Here is a 22,849-nt window from a genome sequence, read left to right as displayed (position 1 = left end):
GTTCAACGGGTCATTTCTGTACCTGATATAATAATCTTATCTTGAAAAAAGAAAACAAATGCAGCCATCGCATTTAAAGGCTAGTAGGCTTCAAAATATTGCATTTTTGGACTTGGGTTTACTAAAGCGGTAGTAAACTTAATAAAAAAAAAAAAAAAGATTTCCCCCTGCAAAGTAAAGGTATAATATGCTAGTATTCATAGCATACTAGCACATTATGAAAGATTTGCCTATAAATGAAGCTCTACAACGACGAGCTTCACTGCTGCAGAGGCTTCAATCTTCACTCGATCTTCCTTCCGGGTTCGCAGGGCCGCTGTGACCGCTTGAATGGCTGAGCCGTGATGATGTCGCTCCCAAGCATGTGCACAGGTGTCACAGCCACGGCACAGAGCTCTGAGGAAATGGCCGTGAGCGCTGCTGCTCACTGGAATATCTCCTAAACGGTGCAAGTTTAGGAGACATTCATTTTAATTACAGGTAAACTCAGGGCTGGACTGGGACAAAAATGTGGCCCTGGACTGCATCCAGACCGGCCCAGGACACAACACATCAGGGTACAGTGCATATCAGGGCACGGTACAAAGCTGAGCACATCAGGGCACATCACATCAGGGTACAGGAAACACCACAATAAGGCACAGCACATCAGGGCACGGGGCATAGCACATCAGGGCACATGGCACATCGTTTCCCTGCCAGCATGCAGAGTAGCGCAGGAAGCGTGTGTTCTCTCTCAAGTCACGCTGCGACTGCTCCCTGCCCCCCGGCAGACCCTCCTCTCTTCTCTTCTCGTCCATCCCAGATGATGTCACAAGCAAATGGGGATAGACAAGAAGAGAGGAGGGGCCAATGGGGGGGTGGGGAGCAGCTGCAGCGTGACTTGAGAGGGAACACACGCTTCCTGCGCTACTGTGCATACTGGCTAATCTCGATCTACCCGTCAGGCGCCAGCTGTCGCTGATTGACGGGTAGATCGCCACAGGACCTCCGACCGGCCCAAAGAGCCATCGGCCCACCGGGAATGTCCCTGTAGGCCCGATGGCCAGTCCATCCCTGGGTAAACTTTGTTATAAGATTACCTGTAGGTAAAAATCAAATGAAGGAGTTTACTACCACTTTAGACTTCAAAGAAGCATGTTGTCTCTTTAGGTGTACAGACCAGCAAACCAGAGAATGGAGAATGATTTCATGTTTCTTGAATTAGTGCAAGTCTTTGGGATCCTCTTAGCTTTTATTTTATACACTTCCCTTTTTTTTCTTGGTAAATTTATTCACGAATGTCCAGATATGGCCAGAATAGGGAAACTTGTATTACTAACTGTACTGTAATGCTGCGTACACATGGTCAGGCTTTTGCCCGGCCAAAAGCACAAAGGAATTCCGACGGAATCCCATCGACGTAAAATAGAACATGTTCTATATTTAAAGCGGGGGTTCACCCTATAAACAAAAAAAAATAAAAATACATTTTCTTCTAGCATAAAATTAGGCATAGTAGCGCGAGCTACAGTATGCCTGTCTTGATATTTTTTAGCGCGGTACTCACAGTGCAATCCTACATTGAAGATACCGACTCCCCGCGGGGAATGGGTGTTCCTATCCAGACGGAGGATGATTGACGGCCGGCTCTGGCACGTCGCGCTTCTCCGGAAATAGCCGAAATAGGCTTGGCTCTTCACGGCGCCTGCGCATAGTCTGTGCGCAGGCGCCGTATAGCGCTGTGAAGAGCCGAGACCTACTCCGGCTGTCTTCGGGGAGCGTGACGTGCCAGAGCCGGCCGTCAATCATCCTCCGTCTGGATAGGAACGCCCATTCCCCGCGGGGAGTCGGAATCTTCTATACAGGATTGCACTGTGAGTACCGCGCTAAAAAAATCAAGACAGGCATACTGTAGCTCGCGCTACTATGCCTTAATTTATGCTAAAATGTTACTATGGAGGGTGAACCACCGCTTTAAACTCGGATGGAATTCATCGGAATTCCGATGGAATTTCTCCGATGGGGCATACACAAGGTCCGAATTTCCGTCTGACTTTTTCCATTGGAAATTCCAATCGCGTGTACGTGGCATAAGGCCTCATGCGCACTAAGCATACAAATGCTGCTTATGCAGGCTTTTGGCTTTTTTTCTTTTCAGGCTGTATTTTGGCCTATTTGTCCACACACATTTGGGCATTTACAGGCATATTTGCAGAGGAGTGTTTTCAGGCAAAAAAAATGCTTGATGTGCCTAAACGCGGAGTTTAGGAGCACTCAAGCGTTTATAGTGAAAAAGAAGAGGGGAATGTTTTTGAAAAAAACACTTATTAAAGCAAATGCTCATAAACTCTTGTGCAATACAAGCTACCAATGAGCGTTTTGTATGCTGCTTTTTCTGCCAGAGGTTCTGGCATTTTTTCAGTCGCCTTGTGTGGACCCCTAGATTTTGAAGCTTAGTGCCTTTTGGTAGACATAGCTCCTGGGTTTGAAGCAGGCAGGAGATGTTGTATAATGGGTGGATGTATCCAATCGCTGAACATAAACTAGAAATGCATGCTCACGTTGCCATGGTGTGCATGTATTTGCTATTTTGAGCTCTGCCTTTCATTTATTGTTGGTGGATTATGTCTCCTTATCTTTTTTTTTTTTTTGTCTAGGAAAACATGGCAATGTGTCAGATTCGGCTTTTTGTTTCCCCACTTTTTTTTTGTGTTGTACGAATACAAACAAAAGAAACAAGCATGAGAATGCCTTAACATATGTAATTGCAGCAATTTTCTGGGTGAAGTGGTTCATTATCTGACAGAAATTCAGGGGTGCCAATATTTTTGGCCATGACTGTATGTACAGGTTTTTTTTTTTAGTTCCAGCGGTGATCAGCTATTTATAGCAGGACTGTGATAGTATGGCGGGAAATCTGATCCTAACTGACACTTTTGACACTTGGTTGGAACCAGTGACACTAATACAGTGATCAGCACTAAAATAATACACGGTCACTGTACTAATGACACTGGTTGGGAAGGGGTTACACATCTAGGGCGATCAAAGGGTTAAATGTGTGCCTAACCAGTGTTTGTGTGTAATGTGAGGTGCTTTCACTAAGGAATGTGCCGGTTTTCCCAAAAAGCAGCACACCTCTGCTGACAGAACAGAGCTCTGTATTGTTTACATTGACAGAGCTCTGTCCAGTCTTCCTCCTCGCTGATCAGTGGTTGCCGGTGGTCATCTATTGACCAGCACCCGCTGATCGGCTTATGCTGTAACTAATCACAGCACAACGGGGTGCGTGTGCCCCTACCCGCAAAAGCTGAATTATGTATATGTTTGTGATTCTGCGCAATCAGTCCTCACTGTCGCAGTAAAGCTACAATGTACGATCGGCATGTGGTGATGAATAATATTTAGAATTTAAAATTGCATATTTTTTTTACAACATTCTGTTGATGTCTCGGCCGTGCTCTCTGACAGGGGTGCCTTGATCACAAGGTTGCCTGCACAGAATGTTGCTGCTATGTTGTGTATGACATGAATATTTATTTTCTTTCTGGCCAGGACAGATCTGAAAGTCTGGAAAAGATCAGTGTGCTCCGCAGTTGAACTAAATGGTCAGATATCTTGCTGTAGAGCAGAGCTGGTAAATAGAACAGGAATTGTTCCTACTAGTCTGAGAGACCGTTTTTGTGACACTGAGGCCCCCTTTACACACGGGGCGGATCCGCTCAGCTTGGGATCGCTCCGTTGATCCCCACTGAGCTGGCGGATGACCGGTCCGTCACTGCTCACTGTGCAGGGATGGACTTGTCAGAGCCCAGCTGTTCCCTATGGGAAGATCGGATGAAAACAGACAGCATGTGCGTTTTTATTCGATCCGCTAGACGGATAGCGAACGTATTGCCATCCATCTGTTTTCAGCGGATGTTGTCGGATCGGATGGCAAGCAGGTGTCAGTAAACACAGCACAGCTGTATTCCGACTGCCCATACAAGTCAATTGGTGGCCTGCTCAGATCCGCCTGAAAAACAGACAGGCGGATCGTTGCGGGCTGATCGTGTGAAAGGAGCCTTGTATGCAAGAATTGTCCCCAGCTGCATTTCCAACAAAAATTATTTGTCACTGTTACAGTAAAAGGAGATGTTAGTGGTTAACCAATATGATTATTTTCGGATATCTGAGGCGAACCACATTAAAGTACATGACGCTTCATTAATAATAAAGCGGTGTGTTTGAGGTGATGAATGTGGGTCTGTCATGGTCATACAAGGTCTGGTTCTGGCCTGATTCATGCGTCACTTGCAACAGTTGGCCGGGAAATGCACTGTGGGCTTCAGTTGGTGGTCAAACAAACGTTTTGGTGGGGAAAGGCCCTGAAATTCAGATTTTTACTCCCATTCTCACCATATTTTACCATAAAGTTCTCACATTTTTAGTAAAGATTGAATGCAGTGATAAAAGATAAATCTGTGTGGATGTAGAACGTTCCCTGTCACATGTCATAGTCACAGCCACAATGGAGATCGCTGTCCCAGTGGTTCAGTGGTGGACATAAGGGCAGACAGAGGCCTCCCTGTCCTCTATCTTTAATGACACATCTGTTCATTCATGGTAGCATTGTGCATCAGACATTCTTAAAGCAAAATTCAAGCCTAATAAAAAATAAATATACTTTAAATATTAACTCTAAAGCTAAAGTGTCACATAACTTAAATGAAACTTATAAAGGTTATCCAAATTTTCCTCCCATGCTGAGCCTTTATTTCAAATGATACAAGCCAGGAAACGGGATTCCTTCAGGATTTTGCAGCATGGATGTGTGGCATACAGAGTGATGCCTGAACTACAAACCCCCTTACCGCTTTTTTAAATCTGCAGCCTGGCCAAGGTTTAGGGGGTTGATGGAGGCTTTTCACTGGCCAACCTTTACACCTATCACAGTATCCTCAACAAAGGTCAGTGCCGGATTAAACCCTGTGGAGATCCCTAGGCAGTCAAAACCTTGGGGCCTCCTTGCAGCTTTCTGGAGGTTTTGTGTCCACACTCTCTAGTGGGATAACATTGAACGAAGTAGTGTGCATGTCGGCCACTAGGTGGAGATGACCACCACTATTGTACATTACACATACGTAGGTTGCACCAATTTTTTTTACAAACTGACAGCTAAAAGAAGATGAGTTTTAGAAATAGAAAAGTGATGGCAGAAAAAGACTGATGAGTCTTGTGGTGTACTGCTCATTTTTGTTTTTGTTTTTTTCATTAACTTTTTAGGTCTATGTTTGTCCCAAGCATGTTTGAAGCCATTTATTGTTGACTGTCCCGCTACCTCTGATGTTAGTTTATTCCAAGCATCAATTACCCTTTCAGTAAAATAATACTTTCTAAGATTAGTTTTGAACCATTCTCCAGTTAGTTTGAGGTTATGCCCCTGTGTTCTTGATTTTGGTTTAATATTGAAAAAACTGCCCTCCTGAACCCTATACACTCCCTTAATGTATTTAAAGGTTTCAATGAGGTCTTCCCTTTCCTTTCTTTCCTATAGGCTGTACATATTAAGGCCCAGATTCACGTAGAATTGCGGCGGCGTAACATATCGTAGATACGTTACACTGCCGCAAGTTTTCATCGCAAGTGCCTGATTCTCAAAGCACTTGCATGAAAACATACGCTGGTGGCCTCCGGCGTAAGCCCGCGTAATTCAAAGGGGCGTGTGCCATTTAAATTAGGCGCGCTCCCGCGCCGGACCTACTGCGCATGCTCCCTTTTAAATTTCCCGCCGTGCTTTGCGCGAAGTGACGTCATTTTTTCAAACGGCGACGTGAGTAGCGTACTTCCGTATTCCCGGACGTCTTACGCAAGAAGGAAAAATGTTTTAATTTTGACGCGGGAACGACGGCCATACTTTATACAGCACATACGTGTGCTGTGTAAAGTTAGGGCACCTAAAACGACGGCTAACTTTGCGACGGGAAACTAGACTAGCAGCGACGTAGCGAACGCGGAAAACCGTTGTGGATCGCCGTAACTACTAATTTGCATACCCGACGCTGGTTTACGAAGCCAACTCCCCCCAACGGCATCCTAAGATCCGACAGTGTAAAACAATTACACCTGTCGGATCTAAGGGCTATCTATGCGTAACTGATTCTATGAATCAGTCGCATAGATACTCTGAGAGATACGACGGAGTATCTGAGATACTCCGTTGTATCTCTGCTGTAAATCTGGCCCTAAGTTCCTGACGTCAATATTGATATGTCTTATCCCCCAGACCTTTCACCATTTGTGTTACCCGTCTCTGGACTCTAGTTTATCAATATCTTTCTGTAAGTAAGTTCTCCAGAACTGAACACAGTATTCTAAGTGATAATATGTAAAAAGGTACTACAGCGCTATTACTAAAACCATATAAAATACTAAAGATAAGCTGCAGACACGTGAGGTGCACAAAACCAAAGTGAATAAATAAGAAAATATTGTGTTGCGCTGATAATCAAGTAAAAAATTGCATACATATATATATACCATATACATAAATAAGAACCCCCTACACCTCAAATCAGGGAGGTATATGTGCAAAAGATAAACAAAAACCACTCAAAAACTATAATGTGAAAAAATTCAAATAGAACCAGCAAAAATAGTTCATGGAAAAAACACAGTTCAGTACATAGGCTAATAGGAGACAGGTGTGAGATCCACAGTCCTCTGGTGTGCAGCTTTTCCTTCTGGACTCCCCGATTAACACAGGATATCAGCCGCTCATAAGGAGAAAAGAAAGATATATGGTGCAAATAACGTAATAAAATGGGAAATGAACCCTGCAATACAATGATTGCACTCACGGAACCCATGAATAAGTCAAGTGGCTATTGACGATACGCGTGGGGGAGAAGCCGAGTGACGCGATCGACGGTCGAATCCGTCCTTCTGAGGAGATCGTAGCACTGAGCGGCGTTCAATGACTGATTGCAGTTGAGCCTTTTTACCATCGAGGTTCCGTGAGTGCAATCATTGTATTGCAGGGTTCATTTCCCATTTTATAATTGTCAGAAAATTCAATCGGATTATAGTGTGACATGATCTGCCGTCAGTAAAGCCATGCTGCTTTGGGTCCAACAAGTTATGTATTTTTAGGTGATCAATGATCCTTCTTTTCAGGAGTGATTCCATTAACTTGACTAAAACTGATGTTAAACTCACTGGCCTGTAATTGCCCGCTTCTACCTTGCTGCCCTTCTTATGTATAGGTACGATTTTAGCCATCAGCCAGTCATGTGGAACTTCTTCTGTTAAGAGATTGATTAAAAAGATCTCTTAATAGCCCCAGGGCTTAAGATAAAAAAATAATCCTGGGGGGGTTTAGCCTTGAGTACCCAGAGAACAATAATTAGCATGCCTGCCACGCTGTGACAAATTGTGGTGTATAAATACTGCCCCCCAGCAGGGACATCTGTTAGTGGATCAAATAGTAAACATGGACGTAGGCTTCAATCAATGTCTGTTTTTTAAAGCGGTTAGGGGCTCTTTATATTTAGGGCTGAGCTTCTGGCTAATTGGGGTGTCCAAGAGCTGCTTTGCCTCTGTGTGCCCACAGGCTTTGCCATTGCTTCCAGTTGGTGTTCCCTGGCTTCCACTCCTCCTGCCTCACATAGTTTTGTACATGGCACTCTGCTGCAGTCCTCTATCCACCCAACATCTCCTGTACTGCAGGTCGCTTGTTCCTCAGTCGCTGTTGGCTCTCTCTTCATGGCATGCTCCTACTCGTGTGTCCCACCAATAACTTCCACTTTGCCAAAATGCCTTCCCCTGCACTTTCTCCTTGCCACTAAGTGGGCCCAAATCAGGTTGTTGATGCAGTGAATCAGAGTGATCTTCTCCACTGTCCTATCATCAGGGCCACTGTTAGAAATCATAGAGCCCAGTACAGACTGCGGCTAAGCCCCAGTTTTACTGCCCCTTGGCCACCGAACTTAAGTCTAAAATGCAGCTGGAGGAGGCTACTCGCATACCATGGATGTGACAGTTTTGCTTCGCAGCCATGGAAAATTTGACACGGCACCTTAAGTTGACTATCATACTTGTCATCAGAAACATTCAGGGGACAACAGGGTCTCCTCCTGAACACCTGACTGAGGATCACTTTTCAGAGCTTTGGATGTGAAAAATAAAGTTTTGCCTTTTAGTTATACCTTAAAGGGGTTGTAAAGGAAACATTTTTTTCCCCTAAATAGCTTCCTTTACCTTAGTGCAGTCCTCCTTCACTTACCTCATCCTTCCATTTTTGTTTTAAATGTCCTTATTTCTTCTGAGAAATGCTCACTTCCTGTTATTCTGTCTGAAACTCCACACAGTAATGCAAGGCTTTCTCCCTGGTGTGGAGAAAGCCTCTTGAGGGGGGATGGGGCGAGCAGGAGTGTCAGGATGCCCACTAACACACAGCTCCTTTCTCTATCTGCAAAGTAGAGAGTGTCCTGACTTGCCTGCTCGCTCCCTCCCCCCTCAAAAGGCTTTCTCCAAACCAGGGAGAAAGCCTTGCATTACGGTGGTGAGTTACAGACAGAAGAACAGGAAGTGAGCATTTCTCAGAAGAAATAAGGACATTTAAAAGCAAAATGGAAGGATGAGGTAAGTGAAGGAGGACTGCACTAAGGTAAAGGAAGCTATTTATGAAAAAAAAAATTCCTTTAATATAAAAAAAAGTTTTCAAAAATACCGCAATCGCTGTGAAAATATTGGAAAAACTGTTGATACGTTTCATGCTGAACTAGTGCTTACCCATAATGCAACCATTACACATTGCGTTATGAGTGATCAACGTATCAACATTTTTTTTTACCATACATTCACTGTGATTGGACTTTTTGTATATTAGAGGGGGTTACTGGAGTGCAGATGTTCAGCCTAGTAACCATAGCTGTGTGTAGCCTATTACATTAGGATGTGCACCACCAAAGCTCGAACGCACGTGTGTGTGTGTGTGTATATAAATATATATAGATATATATCTATATATACACACAAACATGCAGGATATATACAGTACATATGTGTATACACACTCTTACGATTGGTGAGTATTTTTTTTGGCAGGGTTCAGGGGTACCGTATTTGTGGGCGTATAAGAAAAAAAAATTCCCCCAAGAATCGGGGGTCGTCTTATACGCCGGTATACCCACTGGATGTCAGCCTTCTGGATGTGCATTGTTCTGTATGGTAGCTTCGGGTACATACAGTATACCGCGCTGTGCCAATCATGGTGAGCAATGTATTCTATTAATGCATACAAAGTCTGCTCGGATTGGCTTTGAGAGTCTGAGAGGCACGGGCTGATGATGTTACAACCTCTGCCAATCACAGTGAGCGATATATTTTATTAATTAATACAAAGCCTGCTCAGATTGGTAGAGGTTGTAATATCATCAGCCCGCGCCTCTCTGAATCTCAAAGCCAATCCGAGAAGGCTTTGTATTCATTAACAAAATACATCGCTTGCAGTGATTGGCTCGCCGTGATTACCAAATGCGTCTACCCCTCGGCTCCTCTTCCTTCCATGGCCATCTCGCCATCCACCACCGGAGCTTTGGTTTGAAGCACCCGACCCTCCATCTGGCTCTGCACACATTGGTTCTCCCCCTATAGTGGATTTTATTTTGCACATGAGGAATTTACCACTGCAGTATTACTTCACAAAGCTGGTGATTAAGTTGCACAGACTTATTATTGCTGTTTCAGTATGTTACCCAAGCTACTAGACAGACTAGTCGGAAGAGGGTCGTCTTGTAAGTCGAGTATATCCCAAAACCAACGGTTTAGCTGGAAAATTAGGGGGTCGCCTTATACGTCTAGTCACCTTATACATTTATGTACAGAGTGTAGGGTTGAGCAATTGGTTACCTAAGGAGTGCAGAGTGCAGGCGTGTTCTACGTACAGAGTGCAAAGTTCAAAGTGTACTACTGTATGTACAGAATGCAGAATTCAGGGTGTGCTACGTACAGAGTGCAGAGTTCAGGAGTGCCATATTTCAGCTGAAAAAAAAAAAGCCTAGACTAAAAGTTTACAGTGCAAAAACTGTCTACAGCCATGAATGATACAACCACAGCATCTGTATTTCATGTGATTGTACAGTATATAGGCTGTACAGCAGGGGTCACAAACTGGCGGCCCTTCAGCTGTTGCAAAACTACAAGTCCCATTAGGCATTGCAAGGCTGACAGTTAAAAGCGTGACTCCCACAGGTAGAGGCATGATGGGACTAGTAATTTTGCAAAAGCTGGAGGGCCGCCAGTTTGAGACCCCTGCTGTACAGTACAGTGTAGTTATCAGCATGATGATTATAGGTGCTGTGGCTGTGTCATTCATGGCTACAGACAGTGTTTGCACTGTATCCTTTTACTACTCTTGTCAAAAGTAGTAACAGTAAAAAGTCGCAACCACTGCAGTCTGAGTCTCATTCTAGTACTATACCAGGCTGCTGGCTGAAAGAAAAAATGATCTCAAATGACTGCAAAGAATGTATGAGGTTGCAGAACAGTTGGAAGTAAGCCAAGATGGAAATGGGGTCAGGCACAGTGTGTGGACACCTAGTGTGGAATGCCCACGAGGCTGCAGGATGTGTCCCTGCAGATTTATGTGAGTGGAGAGCAGAAAGTAACAGGAGATGGTGAACTGGAAATAGGAGAGAGGATGAGGATCGGTGTGAGTGTCTGATTATTGCATAGTCTTACCGGCACCATGTGGAGCCATGTAGTATACAGAGGGAAGGGAACTTTTCTCCTCTCTCACCTCGATCATTGCAGGAAGTTCTGCATCTTCTGGAAGCCCGCAGGATGAATTTGAAGGGAAGGACAATGCACTTTGTGTGCCCATTGGCTGAGGAGGCACAAGCACCACCCCCTGCTGCCTTTCCAGCCAATAGGTAGCTGAAGCTCATTATAAGTGCCTCCCTACCTCCCAACATGATACGGGACCTCCTGAGTACCGACCTGTTATTTTACAATGTGGAAGATCAGGAACAAATGTATTTTCAGCTAGTATCCAGCGTCTGCAGTTAGGCTCCCATTGCTGATATGCTAATCTAGCCTGGCTGCTGTGACATTGACTGATGCTTGGGGGGGGGGGGGGGGTAGGAGGGTCCAACCCCCCTCCCCAAATCTACGTCCTGAATAGCCCAACAAGTACCTTGCAAAGTTCTCTTAGAACACTGGGGTAGATACCATCAGGACCCATTGCTTTATTAACCACTTCCTGACGGTCGTACGACTATATACGGCCGCAGTGTGGTTCTAAATCTGTGGGATGCCGTCTTTATACGGCCTCCGGGCCACTGGGGGGCGCGCCCGCCGCATCACTGAGATGCCGATGCGCGTGCCTGTCGGCCACGATGTCCGCCAGGCACCCGCGATCGGCGGTTACAGAGACAAGGACGTGGATCTGTGTGTGTAAACACACAGATCCATGTCCTGTCAGGGAGAGAGGAGACCGATCTGTGTCCCTTGTACATAGGGACACAGATCGATCACCTCCCCCAGTCTGTCCCCTTCCCCCACAGTTAGAATCACTATGCAGGGTACACATTTGACCCCTCCCTCACCCCCTAGTGTTAACCCCTTCAATGCCAGTCACATTTATACAGTAATTAGTGCATACCGTATTTATCGGGGTATTGCGCGCTCCGGTGTATAGCGTGCACCCCTAATGTGGACCCGCAATTCCTGTAAACATTTTCGTCCGTCTGCGGTGGTGTCCTTCCGGCTTCGCCACTTCCCCTGCTCAGTTTGAATGCCTGCGCCGACATATACCGAGTGCAGTACACTCAGCTACATTCGGCCAGGCTCGGCTTCGCTCGTGCTTACGCTCAGTGACGTTTATGCGTGAGCAAGAGCGAAGCCGAGCCTGGCCGAATGTAGCCGAGTGTACTGCACTCGGTATATGTCGGCGCAGGCATTCAAACTGAGCGCGGGAAGCGGGTTTCGGCGTATATCGCGCACCCATGATTTTCACCTTATTTTAAGGGGAAAAAAGTGTTCAGTATACGCCGATAAATACAGTATTTATAGCACTAATCGCAGTATAAATGTGAATGGTGCCAGAAATGTGTCAAAAGTGTCCTATGTGTCCGCCATAATGTCGCAGTTCCAATAAAAATCGCAGATCGCCGCCATTACTAGTAAAAACAAAAAAAATAATAATTCTGTCCCCTATTTGGTAGGCTCTATAATTTTTGCGCAAACCAGTCGCTTATTGCGATTTTTTTTTTTACTAAAAATATGTAGAAGTATACGTATCGGCCTAGACTGAGAATTTTTTTTTTTTTTAAATTGGGCTATTTATTATAGCAACAAGTAAAAAAAATATATTTTTTTTTCAAAATTGTTGCTTTTTTTTTGTTTATAGTGCAAAAAATAAAAACTGCAGAGGTTATCAAATACCACCAAAAGAAAGCTCTATTTGTGGGGGAAAAAAGGCGTCAATTTTGTTTGGGAGCCACGTCGCACGACCACGCAATTGTCAGTTAAAGCGACGCCGTTGCTGGAAGCTGAAATTTCACCTGGGCAGGAGGGGGGTATATGTACCCTGTAAGCAAGTGGTTAAGCTTTAACTGAGCCAGTTGCTACCTCTGTCTCCAGAAATCCTAAAAATGAACAGAAGACTATGATTTGCTAAATCCAGGTCTCCCTCAACATACGTATTGTGCCCAGTTTTAATTTTAATGATTCCATTGTATTTTTTCTGTCTATCACTAATGTACCTAAAAAAGGTTTTATCTCCTTTCTTAATTGATTCAGCAATTTCCTCCTCTTTCTGTGCTTTGGCAGCACTGCTAATGTGTTTGGTCTTCTTATGTCTATTGAATCTTCTATATGCTGATTATTTTTTTCCTTTACTATCTTACTTACCTCTTTAGTGAACCATATTGTTTTTTCTTTGCCAACCTTCCTGACACATAATCTACTTGCCTCTAGGATGGTAGACTTTAAGGCCTTACAGTGCCCACTGATTACTTGCTTCTGTCATTTTACTCCAACCTTTCAATATATTTTTCATGAATTTCCCCATTTCAGCAAGATTTGTCCTTTTTGAAATCTAAAACCTTTTGTTTTTGTATATGATTTTTCAGTTCTTATTTTAATATCAAACCAAAGACGTTTGTGATCACTAGAACCCACCTCGACATAAGACATTCGATTCCCGTTTGTCAGTACTAGGTCTAGAATATGATCGATCACCTCTGGTTCCAGTTTTGTAAGAGACAAACTGTAATGTAAATCTGATGATGGCCTTTAAGTTGTTATTGGGTAATTGGCCTCTCCAGCACCCCCTAATTACTTACCTGAGCCTCATCTCTCTCCAGCGATGTCCACGAGTGTCTTAGCTGTCCGGGACTCTCCTCCTGATTGTATGAGACACAGCAGTGGCGCCATTGGCTTCCGTTGTCAAAGTAATTTAGCCAATCAGGGGAGAGAGGGGGCAGGGCCGGGTCAGGGCTCCGTGTCTGAATAGATACACAGAGCTGTGACTCGGCTCAGGTGCCCCCATAGCAAGCTGCTGGCTGTGGGGGTGTAACGTCAGATTTGGCGACCCGTCCGAATGTGTAACGAAATTGAAGTTTCTTCGTCGCCATCTTGCTACACCCCGCACTTTTCCACAGTAAGGATACACTGAGAAGTGGGCAAGTTAACATTTTGTTACACCCACCAGAGTTTTGCATTTTACACTTATTTATAACAGTAAACTGCGTTTATATAGGGAAATACAGTACTTGAAACTCCATCAGTCAGACGGAGTTCTAAGTACTGTGTTTTACTATATAACCTCAGTTTACTGTTATAAATAAGTGGGTGCGGGGTGTAGCAAGATGGCGGAGACGGAACGTGACTTCCATTACACATTCTGACGTGTCGCTCAATCTGACAGAACAGGGGCACTCGATAGGAGGGAGGGGCCACAAATAGTGAAGAGGGACCCCAGAAGAGGAGGATCCAGGCTGCTTTGTGCAAAACCAACTGCACAGAGGGGGCAAGTATGACCTGTTTATTATTATTATTATTTATTTATTTTAAACAAGACTTTACAATAATTTTAATGTAATGTTATAGTTTCTTTGAGTTGATTCATTTTTTTTTTCTATCTTTTTGTAAAAAAAAAATCAAAATCAATCAATATTATATTGATCTGTTGTCACAGGGGCCCATAGGCCGGTGCCTACTCTGCCTATTTGGTAATCCAGCACTGACAAATGTGTTGGACTCATAAACCCTGGGAGCAGACTATTGACACAAGACGAATGGAAATATTACACATTTTTGCATGGTGTCTCCAAACATTTACGAAGCATCAGAGTTAGGGGATCATGAATTATTTTGACTAATAGGATTAATATGGCATAAGACGATTATAATTAATATTATCTTGAAACATGATATACCAGGTAAAAATAAAAGTTAAAGCGCCTAATGCTCCCGTTATCTATTTTCTCTTTGTACATAATCTTTTAACAAATCTGATGATTTTTTGTTTTCATTGTGTTTCAGAATGAGAAGACTCTGGGGCGTTCACTCAGCCGTTCCAGTAATATTTCCAAGGTAAAGTAACAATGCCATATTTCAATGTGAAATTCTACAGCAATCTTTTTCTGTAATAGTTTAACAAGAATAGCAGATTGTGGTCAAATTCCGTCATTTCAAATGTATAAAATATATTATTTGGAGCTTAAACTCTATAGTCAGTAGATAGAGTGGGGAAGGATCAGATCTCATTGCTGTGTCCCCAGCGTCTCTGACCACACAAAAAGTGAGGAAAATCTCTCCATTGGTGATATCTGACACAGTAAAAATCAGACCGAAGTTCTTCCTCATAATACAAAGAAAATAATAATAATTTTTTTTTGCCTGTGTTTATTTTGGAAAGTATTTCCCTTGCTTGTTCAGTAGGAAAATTAGGTCTTTTAAAGTGGTTGTAAAAGCTCAAGATTTTTTACCTTCATGCATTGCATGTATGAACTTAAAATCCTTCTGTGTGCAGCACCCCCCAAATACTTACCTGAGCCACATTCCGATCCAGCGAAGTGCATGAGAAGAGGTTCTCCCAGATCTCTTCCTCCTCTTTGGCTGAGACAGTAGAGAGAGCCATTGGTTCCCGCCACTGTCAATCACAGCCAGTGAGCCAATGAGGAGAGCCTGGGAATGGACACACAGAGCAGCCTGCTTGGATGTCCCATAGCATAGCACTTGGCATGATGGAGGGGCCAGGAGCGTCAATGGGAAACTCAAGAGTGTCAGGGCTGCTCTGTGCAAAACCACTGCACAGAGCAAGCAAGTATGACAGTTTGTTATTTAAAAAAAAGAAATCTGCCTTTTTAATATCACTTTTTAAATTCTTCTATATATTGATTTTCTTTTTTTTCCATTTGCCTAGAGTTCTCCTTCAAACTATTGTCTAAGTTCTTGAAGTAACCTAGAAGGAAAGCAGTTCTGCTGCTAAATTGTTGCTATTTTCAGTCCTGTTCTCTTGCCAACCACATGCCATTATTGTGTGAGTGATGTCAACCTTCACCTACTGCAGTCACTAAAACAATGTCCTTGACCAAATCTACGTTTTAAGCAAAAAACTGACTTTTTCTCCAGAAAATTTCAATGAATATATAACGTTATACCTAATGGATTAATTTTATAACTAGGAGATGCAACAGAATGCTCTTTGGAATCTTTTAACCACCTCAAGCAGAGACAATCATTATACTAAACCTCTTATTTAAAAAATGACATTATTATTATACAGGATTTATATAGCGCCAACAGTTTGCGCAGCGCTTTACATCAGGGAAGACAGTACAGTCACAATACAATTCAATACAGGAGGGATCATGCCCTACCATTGGGGATTTCTTTATTTTTTTGTTGGTTGCAAAGCGCAATACCCTAACCAGAGGACCCCTTTCAACAATTCTCCCAGTATACTTATGCCTCATGCACACAGCCGGATTTTTAGAGAAAAAAAGTCAGACAGGCTTTTTTTCTAGGAAAGTATGGCCGTGTGTAGCCTCCATCTGACTTTTTTTTTTTTGGAAGTCCGACGGACCTTAGATCGAGAACCTGTACTCTTTCTTTCCATCAGACTTCCGACGGATTCGCGGCAGACTTTTGCACGGCCAAAAGTCCGACCGTGTATACAAGGCATTAGAGGTTGTAAACCCTAAAAAAACGAAGATCCTGTTCTTTTAAGGCGTGCTGTATAGCACAGTGCTTGTGCTGTGCAATTCTTCTCTTCCTATCTTGTATTATACCTGGTTGATCCTGCTAGTTCCAGTGTCCCCATGTCTGTGCTGACCACGGTAATCATGGCTGCTGATCCATGATTACAGTGGTCAGTTTACATGTCTTCAGTAATCCCGCTGCTCTACTCTGACAGTCTCTCCCCTCTCCCCCTCCCTCCCTCCTTGTCAGCATGAGCGGCTCTCCTCCCCATCCCTCTAGTCGCTATTCAGCTGCATAATGCAACAAATATACATGCATCCCCTATTGATTATCCTACCATTCACAATGGTGTATTTTTTTTAATGAAAAGGCTAAATACCTACACCGCCACTGTGCGGTTACATGATCACCCTGTGCTGGCTGGCTGATGTCACAAGGGAATCTCGGCCCCTCCCCTCGGCCCCTCCCTCTTCTCTCCATAGATCGGGGTCGGCCACGTGACATTCTACATTTATGGAGGAGCAGCGTTGTCACCTAGCAGAGGAAATATGTTAGGACTACTACTTCTCTACTCATTTTCATAACAAAGGGCAACCTTTTTCAACCAGGGTGCCTCCAGGTTTCTTTAGAGGTGCCATAGTAAAATGCCTAAAAACTACCCAAAAATTTATACAAACCACCGGTTGGACAAAGCCTGGCTTTTAGTTGTACAAAGCCACAGGTTTTCATTGTGCACCTAACAACCTTTAAAGTCATTGGTTTATCAGGGCAGACGTTGGGCACCTGCACGTTGGGCACCTGCACAGAATCCCCCACTCTCCATAAGCACGTTACATTAGCTGTGTGAGGAAGGGAAATTAAAGAAGAAGAGAAACCCTGAAATACTAGTCAGCACCAGTGTGTAAAAGTGTATTTGCTTTGGAAGAATAAATAACCTCCAACACTAGGTGTAGTACATGTGTGGATGCTGCTGCATTACGTAAAGCTATTTGTTTCGTTATTCACATTTTAGAATAGAGTACCTCGAGATTGTGCAGAACTTTAAAGTGGTTGTAAACCCGTTTAAAAAAAACAAAAAAAACATGCAAGACAAAGGCATAATGAGCTAGTATGTATAGTAAACCTGTTATTTAAAACATGACATACACTAGCATAGCATACTAGCTCATTATGAATTGCTTACCTTAGATCAAAGCCCCCGCAGTGGTCCTTGTACCCCCTCCGGCCGCCGACATCCCTCCTGGGGGTTACTTCTGGGTATTGCGTCTCCGTCGATGTGATGGCAGGAGCCGCAATGACGTCACTCCCTCACATGCACGTTGGAGCCGCCGGTAATGGCGCGCTGACGTGCCATTGCTTCAGCTTGCCTCAGTGCGCATGTGCCGATAAAATCGGCACATACAGGGGATATCCCCTAAACTGTACAGGTTTAGGAGATATCCTGAGTAGCTACAGGTAAGCCTTAATATAGGCTTACCTGTAGCATAAAGTGGTTTTAAAGGGTTTACAACCACTTTAATGGGTGTCTTGACTGGGAAAGGTTTAGGAACACAGACATAGGGAAATGGTATTCTGCAGTCCACAAACAATACTGCACCAGAGACAGAGCACACAGGACGTTATCAGCTCTCAAGATTACTGGCAGGATCAATGATTATTTTTTGCAGTTTTGAAACCGATACAACAAAAGGCTTTTAACAGCCTATTTAACAGACTTAAAGAAGTTTGCTGCTAGGGTCCACAGAAGCTTTATCTTAAAAGAGAAGTCAGCTGAAAAAAGAAACAAGATGAACATCATTTGGAAATATTTCAGTAACAATATTGGTTTTCCATTGCTTTTTTTTTTAATGGTTACGTTAAGAAAAAACAATGCAAACATGGGAAATAGGCTTTTAGGATTGAAACAAAGCAAGAATGTCTGTTTTGGTAATAACAAGCAGGTTTGAGCAGATATATGTTGTTTTTTTAACTGCTTTTGAAACATTAAAGGGTAACGGCATGTTTGCAATTCAACATTAGGCAGTATATATGCTTTCAAAGTTTAAAGAGAATCCATCACTTTCCTTATTTAGGCTAAAGTGACAGTTTCCCTTACTGGTCTCCCTATGCCACCACTCATTTTACCACTGGAAGTACTGAGTGTCTCTTTTTTTTTTTTGAGTAGGGGTCTTTTCCCGCCCCCAGGGGCCCGAGTTGCCAATTTCCACAGTTATGTATGTGAGGGAAGTGGAAATTCTCTGTAGTACAATGAGTAGAAGATTATTTGAGTTTGTCTCATGTGGGCCTGATCAGTTGCCCCGCTGCAACTCCAATGCCTTGGTGCCATATTGACTGCCAACTACAGTGCTTAATATTTCAGGTAAAGAAATTCCTCTCCACTCCCATCTAGGGGTATCAGTTCTGGTAAATAGATCTTTCCGTGGGGAAATAGAAAAGGCCTTATTAGGTACACAAGGGAAATATGTAATTTACTTTATACTATTGGACAACAAAGATATGTTATAGTAGCAGTGTATATCCCACCCCCCTTTTCTGTTGGCATTTTAAATGAGATAATGGATACAAATAACACATTTTATTCACAGGGCTAGATAGACCAAGGCCTCCTAAGCAGTCCCGAGAAGTCCAGAAAAAAGCTGTACTCTTGTTTATATATATATATATATATATATATATATATATATATATATATATATATATATATATATATATATATATATATATATATATATATATATATATATATATATATATATATATATTTCAGGTAAAAGTCCAACAATTATTTAAATGTATGGCAAAAAAAGGTTGTGACAATGGCATTAATAGAGCTGTAATTTCTGACCTATGGTTGTCATACTCAGCCTGGCTGTATTGACTGAGAACAAGCATGCATCTAACGAAGTCTTAGGCCCGGATTCACGTAGAACCGTGTAGCTTTGTGCGGGCGTAACGTATCCTATTTTATGTTACACCTCCGCAACTTTGACAGGCAAGTGCCGTATTCTCAAACCAAAGTTGCGGAGGCGTAGCGTAAATAGGCCAGCGTAAGCCCGCCTAATTCAAATGTGGTAGATGTGGGCGTGTGTTATGTAAATTGAATGTGACCCCACGTAAATTACGCTTTTTACGAACGGTGCATGCGCCGTCTGTGAAAGTATCCCAGTGCGCATGCTCCAAATTAACCCGCAAGAAGCCAATGCTTTCGACGTGAACGGAAATGATGCCCAGCCCTATTCGCGAACGACTTACGCAAACGACGTAAAACGTGAAAAATTTGATGCTGGCCCGACGTCCATACTTAACATTGGTACGCCTCATATAGTAGGGGTAACTTTACGCCGGGAAAAGCCTAACCTAAACGGCGTATCTGTACTGCGTCGGCCGGGCGTACGTTCGTGAATTGGCGTATCTAGCTGATTTACATATTTCTAGGCGTAAACCAGCATACACGCCCCTAGCGGCCAGCGTAAATATGCATTTAAGATACGACGGCGTAAGAGACTTACGCCGGTCGGATCTAATACAAATCTATGCGTAACTGATTCTAAAAATCAGGCGCATAGATACGACGGCTCAGACTCAGAGTTACGACAGCATATCGGAGATACGCCGGCGTAACTCGTACGAGAATCTGGGCCTAAATATCTTCCCTTTTATGCTTGTACCAAGCTAGTCACTAACTAGGTAGTGATGATCGCCTTGAAGCCTACACTTCACAGGTTCATTTTAAATTAGATCAGTTGCTGTTGGGTGCATCTTCTTTTTCTTGCTCCAGTTTTCAGAAATCATCCCAGTAGTATTTCATGCTGAAAATGGTGATATAAATATATTTTTATTGCCAGCCTGCAGTCATTCATTGTGCACTTACTTGAATGTCTTCATGGAAACAGTCACGACTTTTAAAGTCCTTTGCTTGCCTGAAACTGTGTGACACAGCTTTTCAGTTTATATATTTCTAGTATATCTGCCATAAATGATCAGCATAAATAGACAATAATCCGCCCAGCCACATACATGACTAAACAAATACAGAGTTTGAGTTAACCGGTACAGTGCCACATTGTTCCCAATGCAATTAAGTGTGTCCTTTTCCTCTGTGGAGCAATTAAACTTTGGCATCTCATTAGAGCTTACACACAATACAGCACCATGGGAATGGCAAGCAATGACACAAAGGATGGAAACATCTTGGCTGAAAGGATTGCCTGTACTGTACAAAGTGTTGCAGTGTATGCACTTTGAAGGGGAACATTGGGTAAAATGAGAACTGTGGTCATGCTACAAGGCCATGCCTGGGGTGCCAGTAAATTTTGTTAATGACAAGTGTCCAAGTCCTGCAACAAAAAATGTTAGCTCTGATGTACCCTTGGCCATATCTTGTGATAAAACCATGGTAATGCGTAGTTGGGAAGTGATACCAGTGCTGGTGTCTAGGTCACATGAAGAATTGAGATGGACGAAGGCTGTACCGGGCCGACGAGAAGAGACTACTACATCACTAACCAGCTCTACATGAGCCCCTGTACATTTTGCTGTTTTAAGTAATCTATGGTGATGTATGCACCAACGTCTTTTATTATGTATTAATAAACTTTATACTTTTATAAGTCAATCTAATATTCCTGAGTCTGCCCTTAGTACCAGGGGGTACTTTTTTCATTTTTGTTTACTATGCAAGGATAGTATAGAATTATTTTTTTTTTTTTTACATAATCGGATATTAATAATACTGTATTTTCTGGCGTATAAGACGACCCCCTAATTTTCCAGGAAAAATTTTGGTTTTGGGATATACTCGCCATATACCCCCTTCCTACTAGTCTTTCTGGAAGCTGAGGGTTAGCCAGAACAACCGCTGACAGAAACAACCGCTGACAGAAACTGGCTTTTTTCAAGCCTCACTATGCCATTACATGCCCCACTGTGCCATTACATGCCCCCACTGTGCCATTACATGCCCCCACTTTGCCATTACATGCCCCCACTTTGCCATTACATGCCCCCACTTTGCCATTACATGCCCCCACTTTTCCATTACATGCCCCCACTGTGCCATTACATTACATGCCCCCACAGTGCCATCACATTACATGCCCCCACTGTGCCATCACATTACATGCCCCCACTGTGCCATCACATTACTTGCCCCCACAGTGCCATCACATTACTTGCCCCTACAGTGCCATCACTTGCCCCCACAGTGCCATCACTTGCCCCCACTTTCCCCCCCACTGTGCCATCACTCACGTTTTGCAGGCCGGTGACAGTCTCCATCTGCTGCGAGCGTCCATGATTTCAAAGCCGCGCCGTCTTCTCAGCGTGTCCTGTGATTGGCGGAACACAAATTTTCCCAGTAGCGCCTCTGTTCTGTGTTCTGCCAATCACGGATGCCTTCTCATCTCGTCCGAGGATGAGAAGGCATCCGTGATAGACAGAACAGAGGCGCTGCTGGGAAGATTTGTGTTCCGCCTATCACAGGACACGCTGAGAAGACGGCGCGGCTTTGAAATCATGAACGATCGCAGCTGCACAGAGACCGTACCCGGCGTATAAAACGACCCCCGACTTTGGATGCATTTTTTTGCATCCAAAAAGTCGTCTTATACGCCCGAAAATACGGTACATTGATGCCCAACTCCAGTACACACGATCGTATATCTGATGGAATCTAATCCGATGGATTTTTTTGTCGGCTATCCGATGAAGCGGACTTTCATCAGTCTTGCCTACACACCATCAGTCAAAAATTCGACCGTGCGAAAACGCAGTGACGTAAAACACTACGTCATGCTGAGAAAAATGAAGTTCAATGCTTCCGAGCATGCGTCGACTTGATTCTAAGAATGCGTGGATTTTTGACCGATGGACTTTCACACAGACGATCGTTTTTTTTCTATCGGTTTTTTATCCATAGGTAAAATTTAAAACATGTTCTATTTTTTTTTCACCGATTGAAAACTAACCGATGGGGCCCACACACGATCGGTTTGTCCGATGAAAACAGTCCATCGGTCTGTTTTCATCGGACAAACCGATCGTGTGTACAGGGCTTAAGCGTTAGTTTTGGACAGAAGTGAGGAGAAATCTGTCCAACGTGGACAAAGTCAGCAATAAAGCTCTGACCAATAATATAAAAATGTGTTTTAGCTGGACTTGAACTTTAATCGAAATATGTAAAACGTTTTGCTTTTTTTAAACTCCCGTCAGCCTGCTTAGAAATTCAAATGACAGAACAGAGACAGTGATGTGGTGGTCAGAGAACTGATGAAGCTGATTAAGGCAATTAGCAGGTGTAATTATGTCCCCCAACCTCATATGCCTAGGAGGCACCCCTGAATTCCCCCAACAGTAGCCCTAGAAAAATGTTGTTTCATTTTACCATTGCGTTTTAGCAAATAAAAGTTGGACTGTGGCAAGTTGTCTTGCAAAGCTAATGTCTTTACCTTGTGTTTACACAGTTGTATTACATGATTTGTAGCCTCTATAGGCTTATGAGAAGCTTGCCAGCCTTACCGAAATCCTTTGTCTACTGAGGATATTAGGCCTCATTTTTCAGAGCTGGCAGATGGAAGGAATGCCACTCAAAGCAGTAGAAATCATTTATCAGCTCTCGTATGTCAAGCAGATGGAAGATAACAGTGAACACCTGACTGGCTGCTATAGAAAAACCAGA

General features: G+C 43.3%; 1 protein-coding gene across 4 annotated transcripts in view; it reads left to right on the top strand.

The window, feature by feature from the left end:
• The window catches only part of LOC120947175 (E3 ubiquitin-protein ligase MARCHF8-like), a 315,449-nt gene that overhangs the window by 259,916 nt on the left and 32,684 nt on the right, over positions 1 to 22,849 (top strand). For all 4 annotated transcript variants that reach the window (XM_040362271.1, XM_040362272.1, XM_040362274.1 and 1 more), the window contains one exon: positions 14,512 to 14,562. In XM_040362271.1, the coding sequence (XP_040218205.1) occupies positions 14,512 to 14,562 (51 nt within the window). The remainder of the gene's footprint in view (positions 1 to 14,511; positions 14,563 to 22,849) is intronic.

Source organism: Rana temporaria, chromosome 8 (genome assembly GCF_905171775.1).
Source record: "Rana temporaria chromosome 8, aRanTem1.1, whole genome shotgun sequence".
NCBI classification, from domain to species: domain Eukaryota; kingdom Metazoa; phylum Chordata; class Amphibia; order Anura; family Ranidae; genus Rana; species Rana temporaria.
The sequence above is the reverse complement of the archived record's forward strand: the minus strand, read 5'-3'. Positions and strand labels throughout refer to the sequence as shown.